This window comes from Papaver somniferum, unplaced genomic scaffold, assembly GCF_003573695.1.
Source record: "Papaver somniferum cultivar HN1 unplaced genomic scaffold, ASM357369v1 unplaced-scaffold_114, whole genome shotgun sequence".
In the NCBI taxonomy this organism is placed as follows: Eukaryota; Viridiplantae; Streptophyta; class Magnoliopsida; order Ranunculales; family Papaveraceae; genus Papaver; species Papaver somniferum.
The window spans coordinates 3,281,434-3,292,901 of record NW_020620381.1 but is presented as its reverse complement, the minus strand read 5'-3'; the positions used below and the strand labels follow the sequence as shown (position 1 = coordinate 3,292,901).

The 11,468-nt window shown below is 34.2% G+C and overlaps 1 protein-coding gene across 1 annotated transcript; it reads left to right on the top strand.

Moving 5' to 3' along the window:
- Nucleotides 1–1,677: 1,677 nt before the first annotated feature.
- Nucleotides 1,678–3,036, top strand: LOC113328847 (F-box/kelch-repeat protein At3g06240-like). Its single transcript, XM_026575847.1, has one exon. The coding sequence runs from the start codon at nt 1,678–1,680 to the stop codon at nt 3,034–3,036; it is 1,359 nt and encodes a 452-aa protein (XP_026431632.1).
- The last annotated feature ends 8,432 nt before the right edge of the window (nt 3,037–11,468 follow it).

The following is an 11,468-nucleotide window of genomic DNA, read 5'->3' as shown; positions in this document are numbered from 1 at the left end:
ACATTAGCAACCAATATATACATCAAGGGTCCAAGATTATAACAAAAAAGAAGAATAGAAGATAAACAAAGAGGAAAAAAAAAGTTGAACATAAAATTAGATCTTCCACTCCAGTGCTACCAATACCAAGACCACCACCAACACTGCCACTACTAAACTATGTCTCCCGGCACCAATACCTGTCACATTATAAAAGTTAGTTTCATGTCAAAATGAGTATGTAATGCAGTTGGACAAGATCTAAATAACTTCCTATTGGATTTCGTGACAACCTTACCTGCAAAATTAATTAGTTTTGTTTCAGTATAGCATTTATGTATTGCATATTCATAGTTTAAGCATAAACATATAGTTCTTTCTATAAGTATGGGCGTTATGTACTGGAAACTTATAGTGCTTCACACACCTACAATTATATACAAAAGCATACTGTGATGTTCAAACATTGTTTTTTTATCAGTACGAGAGATATGTACTTACTCATACTATCTAACAGGTGTATATACAATCATAAACGAAAGCATAAACAAAGTTGTTCAATGAGTAAGGGTTATGTACTACAAATTTACAATGCATGGCACACTTACGAATCATATAATAGTTGCTATTTAATCAGTATGGAAGTTAAGAATCATATCATAGTGCCTAAATCCAATGAAAGCGTAAAAAACCTATTTCATAAGTACTAGAGATATGTACTGGCGGATCATTATCTCATCAACCAAAAATAAACAACATAGTGTTTTTTTACCTCAGTATTGTATATATGTATCGTTGGATATATGTTGTCAATACAAATAAAAACACACTGCATGTCTTTGATTGTTATTCAACAGTTTTTGACTTATGTACTCGCAAATCTATGTGCCAGAAACACAAACTACAAACCTAAACACAAGCCGTACGTCACTTATGATGTTTTTCATCAGTTTTTAAGTTATGTACTGGTGATTTGAACAGTCAAAAGCTAAAAAACCATCTTATACACAATGATGTATCATATTGGTTAAATATTTTTCAGTACAACATATATGTACTACTGATTCATACCTTTTTCTGCTATTGATTTCAGTACTTTTATTTTATTTTTTGCTCGTTGATTTGGTTTTTGGTGTTGGTGATTCTTCGTAATCATCTTCTTCTTATATGAGAGCGGTACTATCTTCGTAGATCTAGAAAAAAATATTGATTTAAGTTGGAAAATCGAAATCTTTTTGGATTTTTGAGTATTGGTTTCTCTTAGATCGAAATCTACGTTTTTGGTTTGTAATTCTCCGATTGAAACACAAGAATTTCTCTTAGAACAGAGAAGAGAAATGAAAAACGAAGAGAGAGGAAGAACACAGAGATTGGGTTTTCTATGAGAGAGAGAAGAATATTGAATGATATTAGGAGGCGTGTTAGTACACACGTTTGGAAACGATGGGTATCCCAGTCATTTCCATGTTTTAATTAATTTTGGACCTCCGGATAATAAAAAATTCCGGTTGGACCCTACTATAACTAAGTATATGGGCTTAGGACCAAATAATAAATTTTCCATTATAGAAAGAGGTTCGTATTTGGAAATTCACAGAGTATGTATATATATATATGTTCACCTCCTGTATAACTAAATTACAGACCAAGAATCCTTCCATGTGTTTCTCTGTGTATCTCATTGCAGTTTGAAGTATGATGAATACCAAGACAAAGAGACGAATACAAGCACCGGTAGTAGCAGATGAAGAAGAAAAAAGGATCATGCCGATCCTTCCAGATGATATCATTGTCAACATACTTTTCATGTTACCTGTAGAATCGATATGCAGATTCAGGTGCGTCTGCAAATACTGGTGCCATAAATTGTTAGACGTTAAAGACCCTAATTTTATTAAAAGTCGTCGTAAACACGGCTTTGAAAGCGAAAAAGTACATTGCTTTTCAGTATTCGAAGAACGCAATGCCCATGCGCAGTATGAATTTTATATGTACAATAATATCACGAAATCTTCGGTTTTTAAAGATGACTACTATGGGTGTGTTAAGATAGATTCTCCCTTCAAATCTCAAGTAGTTGATGATAAAAGTCTAGAAAGGATTGACATTCTTAGTTCTTGTAATGGTTTGGTCATGATGAAAGGCTACTTTGTCGATGATAGTCTTTGGCTTTGGAACCCATCTACGAAAGAGTCCATGGAAATAGTAATACCAAAAATTAAATATGGACAACCCAAAATAACCAACTTAAGCAATGTTACATATGGATTTGGTTATGATCGCGACACCAATGATTACAAAATCGTGAAAGCTACTTGTTATGGTTATAATTTTTTTGGAGTTTATTATGGTTGTCAAGTTCAGGTCTATATATCAAGTTCTCATTCTTGGAAAACCTTACCCAACATTCCGTACATAATTGATGGTTATCGCAATAAGGCAGAAGCAATATTCGTATGTGGAGCTTTTCACTGGAGAGCGAGGAACCTTGAAACCCACGATACGTGCATTCTAGCTTTTGATATCCATGGCGAGAAATTCAGGGAAGTAACACTTACTCAACAGGTCTATGAACTATTTGACAACATGGATTACAGACTTCACATATCATTGGGTGTTTTACAAGGGTGCCTTTGCATTATACTACTCTGTAAAGATGGTTCTGAAATTGAAGTTTGGATGATGAAGGATTACAAAGTGAGAGAATCATGGACTAAATTGTTCATTGCCCAGGTCCCTGCTGTATTTTCAAACCCCATAAGATATGTGAAAATATTATGGGAATTCAAGAACGGTGAAGTTTTATTAGTAACAACCACGGTTTGTGAAAGCAACACTTGTTTTTTTACATATGACTTGGTGAGCCAAAAAACTGATGTTACGGCGATCCAGCACATTCCTACAAACGAAAAATGGAATATAGTAGCTTATGTTGAGAATCTGGTGTCACTTAGATCAATCGGGGTTTTACGTAAGAGACCAAGAACATGCACCCAAGGATCAAGAAAATCAGTACGTTTGGCGAATAAAGCACAGCTAATTGGACGAAATTGCTAGCCAGCACTCCACAGCATTTGGAGACGAAAGCACGTTCAAGCCTTGGAACCAGGGGTGCATTTTTTTATGTGAAAACTGCTGTGAGACCCATTCTCCTTATTTTGTACATTGTCAAAGCCACAAACAGAAATCTTCATGCGCGCACCCAGTTTTCAAGGAAAAATTTCTCACACACCCATAATTTCTGAAAATAAGTTTGTTGGATTTTTTTTAGAGGGACAGAATACGACTAATTTGAGAGAGGAAGAAATAATGGCAGCGCAGCTGCTACTGAATACAAGAGATGAAGATCAAGAGAAGTGGATTGTTTCAGAACAGAGAGTGAAAGAGAATGGTTCTGAGCCGAGAGACAGCTGATTGAGATCAGATCGATGAAAAAGAAATTGAAAGTGATTCTGAGATAATACCGAGATTGGAAGGTATTGACAATGAAATTGAGTTCGTTCTTTAGCTTAAACAAATCGAGAAGTAACTAGGGTTTGTTGTTGGTTGGTTAATAGAGATGGGTTGCAAGATCTGTGGTCAGTAATCGATTTGAATTGAAATTAAACAGGGGAAGATGGTTGATGTTAAATTTGGATAAGAAATTGAGAGTTCGTGGATTGTGGGGATGAATTAGATGGGGTTTCGTTTGAATTGTGATGCTCTAAAATAGAAAGGAATAATGGGTTGATCTCGGATTTCAGTTTGAATGAAAAATTAGATGGGTTTTCTGGTCGGAAATGGAAGAAATAACATGAAGTTGCTTCTGTGATTCATGGCTGCATATGAAGGTCTTAATGGTATTGATCGAGGTGGTGAAGATGGTTATGAATCGAGAAGTGGTTTGAATACGAAATAGGATGGGTAAATTTCTTTCTGATTTTCGTTAAATATGTATTGTAGATAAGAATTTCCCTTCAGGTTTTAGTTTTGCAGCGAGAAGGCAACTCCATAAGCTTCAAATCCTACGAGTAATATTTTGTATCCAACTTGCACTTTTGTCTTGGTCTGATTGTCTCATTAGTGATTAAATAATCATACAGCAGTAAATTTTCCAGGTCGATGTCAAGAAGCAGAAGAGCCCTTTTCCTCCAAACTTTGTGCGGTCCCTGGTTGGTTCTCACATGAGTACGTTTACCTTCTCCCATGAGTTCTCGTTATTATAATCCATAATAATCTGAGTGAAAATATAAACATCATGTATCGTAGTGTAATATTTGGATCTCAAGTTCATTAGATATACATAAGCTTGAAGTGTTTATAAACAGTAGTGCTTCCATAAAATGATGCATAAGAAAATGATGCTAGTTATAATGCTTTTTTTGTTGCGTTTTTCGAAGTTGTTATATTACTTTGTAGTTTTAGTTGTCGTTTTTCAGAGGTGTTGGTGTTGTTGGTCGGAAAGCTACAAATGTATTTGGTCATATTGGTGTTGGTGTTGGTGTTGGTAATAATGGTTGAATAATTTGTTATGCAGGTATGAAAATGATTGTATAACCTGTTATGCATCTACAAAAATTGTTACATAACTTGTTATGCAGACCAGAAAATGGGTGCATAACATGTTATGCAACAACTTTTTTGTTAGTGTTGTAACCAACAAAAAAAAGACTACATAACTTGTCATGCACCTAAAATAATATCTGCATCACATGTTATGCAGTCATGAAAATGGATGCATAAAGCATTATCCAACCACTTTTTTGTAAGCACTGAAATAAAAAAATTGATGCATAAGTAAGTATTGTTCGAATCTGATAAGTAAGTAACCCACGATTCTATTCAGTCGAGAAACTGTCTGCATAACATGTTATGCATTCGTGAAAATGGATGCATAACCTGTTATGCATCTACAAAATTTGTTGCATAACTTGTTATGCAGTCCAGAAAACCTGCATAACATGTTATGCAGGTTTAATTGCAGATGATGGTGTAAATACATGAAAGAAGATGATGTTGTAAATACATGATTTTGACCAAGAGCCCCCGAATAACTGAAAGATAATGGTTTGTGTGGGAGTTAATAAAACATGAAAGAAGATGATGATGTGGTTATGACTGCATAACATGTCATTCAGTCGAGAAACTGTCTGCATAACATGTTATGCATTCGTGAAAATGGATACATAACCTGTTATGCATCTACAAAATTTGTTGCATAACTTGTTATGCAGTCCAGAAAACCTGCATAACCTGTTATGCGTCCGAAAATATGGCTACATAATGCATTATGCATCGAGAAAATAGATGCATAACCTGATATGCATCCGTAAATATGGATGCATACTGCATAATGCATCAATTTTTTATATGTACGGCTAGAATCAACCAAAACAATGGTTACATAACTTGTTATAGATGCATAACTTTGTTATGCAGATACATAACTTGTTATGCAGTCGAAAAATGGTTGCATAATTCCTTATGCGTCTGCAGAATGTGTTATGCATCGTTTTTGGTGACTGCATAATGGTTAAGTATCAAGTTTTCAAAAAAATTCCCTAAAATGAGGATCACCTCCGATTTTTTCGTTAAAAACAAAAATTTGATATTCTTGTTTTTACTCGTTGCGTAGCTCTTTTAAAAAGATTTCCAAGTTCGCTGCCAATTATACCCCTGAAAAAGATAGTATGCATAACGAGTTATCCCTGAAAAGATAGTATGCATAACCAGTTATGTATTGATTCATATAATACTTTCATATAATTATGGGTGTCACGGTATACAAAATTAATTATGGGCCTAAGAACGAGAATATTATTTTTCTTGGGTCTCCCCCTAAGTTCCCCTTTTTTAATCACTGTATGCCTGTTTATTAAGATGCTTGCAACATTTTCTTTTTTGGGGTTCAAAAATACGCTTAGCTAAGTAACTTGGTTACGAGGAGCCCATGTTTTAGTTGGGAATATAGGATAGCATCATTACCATTGTAATAAAGAGTGTTGTTGTCTATCTATAGCAATGGAGCAAAAGTTGAAGCTAGTGGAGGTCTGTTTATGTTACGATCATCGAAAATACAAAGAGAACTATCAGAACGCAAAGCATAAGCGAAAGAGGTTCATCATGATTATGAAAAGAAAAACTTCCATCATCTCCTTGGAAACCTCTTTTAGCACGTACAAGGGTATTTTTAAGAAGACCCACCAGGATAAAGAAAAGATTTAACTACATCCTTATTATTGTTTCCATTAACAAACTTGTCTTTTTCACCTGGTGGTCCAAGTGTTAGCTGGAGTTTTCTTTCCTCTAAACCAACAGAATTTTCCTACCACCACCTCCTTCTCTTGCCCGTTTTGAATTCAAATCCAGCAGCTATGGAGTAATTAACTCTTGTGGTTTATTGGAAAGAAAACTCAAACTAACACTTTGGACCACCAGGTGAAGAAGACAGGTTTGTTAATGGCAACAATAACAAGTATATATTAAATTAATCTTTTCTTTAGCTTTATGGGTCTTCTTCTAATACCTCCGGTTGTACTAAAATAAAAGAGGCTTCTAAGAAGATAATGGAAGTTTTATTCTCATAATCATAATGAGCCTATTTCACTTATGCTTTTGTGTTCTAATGGTAATTCTCTTTCTAATGGTTCTCTTTGTATTATTGTTGATCATAACATAAACGTACCTTCACTCACTTCAACTCTGCCAAGTATTAATGTTATCCTAAACTTACCATACCCCGAGATTATATCGGGTGGTAGCCAGCTATTAGCTAATACACTCGAGCCTAGTCTACAAACAATTTTGTGATTTAACTGTGTTCGATTCTTCTGTACTCCAGCAATTTTTGTTTATGTACACAAATGTATCCCCTGTCAAAAATCTACACCTTTGTTATTTTAACAGCCAAGAAAAATCCCTAATTCTCTATTTTCATAAATTCCTAGAATTTCAAATATTTGGATACACCATCATCATCTATATTCTTTCTTGATCAATTTACAATTTTTATTCTTTGCATGAACTCTCTCCCCAAGAAGATCACAATAGCTAGATATTTTAACTCGGGTACCAACTGAATCGAGTTTTGAATATAAATTAGTATGTAAAACCTGGAGAAATCTTGTTCGTCATCCTTCATTCTTCAAGATACATTTCCATATCTTAATAATCCTTTCGTTGATGATGATTCTGATAAGTTAGTTTCTTTTTTATTAGATTTTGGATGAATTTTTATTATTTTGAATATAATGAGAATTATGATAAGTCAACCATACAAAGAGAACCATCCGAACGCAAAGGTATATATAAGTGAAATAGGCTCATCAAACAAGTACAAAAAGAGAATCGAAATCGGGCAAAATCTTGTTCCAGTTGTTGATGTAGTTGCAGGAAATCCTACACTACACCCCTCATATGATTTCATTAACACTCAACTCACTTTAGATTAATAATCTTAATTTTATTGATGAATATTTGAACAATCTTACAAGAAAAGATAAAGGAATCAAGAATAACCACTGCTATAGGTTTTCTCTCTCCTATTTACTTGTTTCTTACTCAAAAAGATCTCTCTCCTTTTTCTTTACAATTGAACGACTATTTATAGGGAAGTACCTAGTGGATGACAGCTAATATGTCCTTTATTTTCGGATATGTCTCGCGATATTCTCGCAACCTTATAAATGTTACTCTCGCAAACTCTCATATTTTCGCAGAATCATTACATTTTTCTCATGATTTTAGTTGACGTCGTTTATTATGTCACTTCTAAAATTGTTCTGCGACGCTGTTGTGTTGTCTTGTTAATAATTTCACTGAGGCAATATTGCACCGAGATTCTGAACCTACAATTGATGGTTCTCAATTTGGTTTGTTTAGTTTGCTTGTTTATATGCATTTCCGGAAAATAAAATTGAAGACAAAAACATTAGATATGTTAAATCTAATCAGAAAATTTTAGTATTGGGGTTTCACAGATTTTTTTTTTTCAAAACTTTTACCCCAAATTTGGTAAAAAATAATTTCAAGAGAAAATCGGAAGAAATGAATAAGTTAAGTGGAAAATGGGTCATTTGTATAAATATTTTTAAAACATGGTTCAAATGTACGAGTAAGAATTATTACACAAAATTGGTTAAAAAGACCAAAATCAACAATTCCTGGGTGAAATGGACAGTTAGATTTTGATACTGTTTAAATGGACAAAAATGTAAAAATAGGCAGGATGTAACCAGTTTCATCGTGCCCATTTTCAAATATTTTTCTTATTTTTAATTTACACAGGATGTATCCAGTTTCATCCTTGCTATTTTTTAAATATAAGCTAGGATGAAACTTACTATTTTTTTTTTGGCTATTTCACCCAAACTATTTTTTACTCGTCCATTTGAACCGTGATTTAAAAATATTTGGACAAATGACCCATTTTCCGAAATTATTATGGGTGAAATGGACACAAAAAAATAGCAAGGATGAAACTGGATTCATCCTGACTTAAACTTAAAAAATAGCAAGGATGAAACTGAATGCATCTTGATATAAATTAAAAATAAGAAAAAGTATTTAAAAATGGATAGAATGAAACTGTTTACATCCTGGCTATTTTTACATTTTTGTCCATTTAAACAATATAAATCTAAATGTCCTTTTCACCTGGGAATTGTTGATTTTGGTCTTTTAACCAATTTTCTGTAAGTTATAACTGATCGAAAAAAGGCACTGATTTATATCAAGACAATAAAAATATGAAGAAGAAAACGTGTGAAAATCATGAGAAAGTTTTATGTTTATACATACGACTTGTAACACATAACATGTTACTACGACTCCACGAACATTATTCCAGGAAAGCTTAGCATTTCATTGATGGAGTTTTGATAATTGCTACCCTTTTAAGACAATTAATGTGGAGGATCTTGCATAAAAAAAATTAACAAGAAATCCTAGGGGAGTCATTTGTGTCCATTGAGCTAAGCAACTTCTTAAATTTTTATATGTAGATCAAAACTAAGATGGATATCATTAATCATGATAGAAAACAATAAGATAAATCAATGATTAGCGAACGATAAAGAAGCAATGAATCTACATACCAAAATAATAATAGAAGACGATGTTTAACGTGGTTCAGTCATCTCGACCTACATCCACGAACGAAATCCCTTAGGGTGAATATTATTGATCTCCACATAATTAGATGATTCTGAGATAATTTACAATTACATGGAGAAATTTAATTTATAGAGTTAGATTAAACTAAACTAGGAAGGTAGTTATTCTAGGTAATTTATTTAACTTGACCTTCACTTCACGTGCCTTGGTTGCACGGTCACTTAACTTGGTCTTCACTTCACGATACAGTTGCCTCGGACCTTGTCTGCTTCTCGGCTAATTGTGCACGCATGCCTGAATATAGGGTTGTCTCGGTCCTTCACTATATGATGACCTCGGTTACCTTGTATATACTCTAATACTCCCCCTTAAGTTGGACACGTAGAGAAACTTAGTGTGCAATTTGAACAGTTAACAAAGACGATATGATACTAGGACTTGATTTGACATGAACATGTGTCGAGCACAATAATGATATCTTGAACGGTTGATTACTAACCACGAGCTGCTGAGATGAAGTTGGTGACGGAACTGACTTGTAAGCTTTGTCTTGCACCATATGAACTTGACTTTACAGACTTGAACGCACTACCTACGCACTGCTTATGCTGGCAGTAGAGCACGCTGACTTAATACTAAGAAATAAAAATAGATCTTCGGTTGCGGTCTGTCCAATCGGTGAAGTTGCTTCAGCTGAAATGTTGACGATGCATCGAGTTGTAATCTTTCTGACGTCGTGGTAGGCGAATTTAACTTGGGAGGAAATTCGTTGTTGAGATTATTAGTTCCACATTGTTGGGAAATCTAAGATCCTGCGATTTATAACCCTTTAGGGCCTCTCCACTCATTGCCAATTGTTTTTGAGTTGGATTCCCGTATTCTAACATGGTATCAGAGGTAGGCCCGTGTGTGAGTAGGCCCAACGGTTACCACACAACGTAGGTCGACATGTTAGACCCAACGAGGCTACACGTGAGAGGGCGTGTTGAGGATTATAGTCCCACACTGTTAATGTCCCCTTAATAAACTTAAAATATAATATGGAAGGGCCACTCCGCTCATCTCCAATTGGTTTTGAGTTGGATGCCCGCAGACTTTCATTTTCGTATAAACTTAAAACTAGGTATTCCCGGGCCTTACGGCCCGGGCTCAACCTCTCATTTCCTTATTTTGATGTTTGTTTGTAGTTATATGTATAAGTTTTTCTAGCTTAATTCAATAACAGTCAAGATGCAATAATTATATATTAAATCTTTTGTGTAGGACCAAATTCTCTGGGTACTTTCAAGTTATATTTACACAGACTGATTGTTAACCGTTCTTAGTTTTCTCGACTTTTTTTATCTTATTCCCTCAACATGGGAATGGTAAGAGTAGCGACTTTTTTTCTCTTATAAGAAGATTGAGTTTATAACTGCACCGTCGAGTCTACGAAAATGATAATGAATACTCGTAGTTGTTTAGAGGCTTCATGGGGGATAAATAAAATAAGACGGTTTGAGTTTATTATATTCCATTGAAACATATTTGTAGGTGATGATGATGTCATCGGCTAATTCTTAATTCCCTTTAGAAAAACTCAGTATAACCCAACCACGACTTCAATCATGCAATTTTAGTATGTTTGAGGTACTCATATACACATGTGAGTTAACTGGATGGATCTCAAACATGAACATTGATGGTGCTGGTGGAGCTTTCGAGTGTGATGAGTGTTTAGGGTGTCAACTAATGTTGTAGCTACAAACAAATGGAGAATAAATTCAAGTATCATAAAAGAAATAAGGTTGTAATATATTCACCACAAATTTGTATGTTCAACCGAAAAAAGCGGTAGGATCATCAAGTCAAGTTTCTTTAGCCTAACCAGTGACAAAAGTTATTTCATGATACCACACAACTCACTTTTTGTATCTTAGAAGTTGTTGAGAACCAATTAGGAAGGATCAATGAATAAGAATTTAAGATCTTCATGGCTGTTGAAATTTTGACCAAAGAGAATATATTTCTTATGTCATCCGTTTTATTTGAACGTCCAAACTAACCATTTGTAAGAACTTTACATCTTATTTAGACCAGTACGTATGATAGTGAAGGGTATTAAAAATAAAAAAGGTCACCATATGTTACTACTTAATCATTTTTTTTTTCCAAATTACTGTTTAACGAACAACTACAACAAAAAGTTCACTTGATATTGCATGCCCTGATGATGGCGTAGGAATCATTATATCTAAAACCTTAATAACAAAAAAAAAAACAAAAACTAATCAATCCTTATACAAACGCTACTACACCAGCGTGCCTCTAAAGTTCAACTTTGAACGACAATCTTTATGGTGGATCACCCATTATATGCTCAATCGTTGCATGAACATTTACATATGTTCTCGATG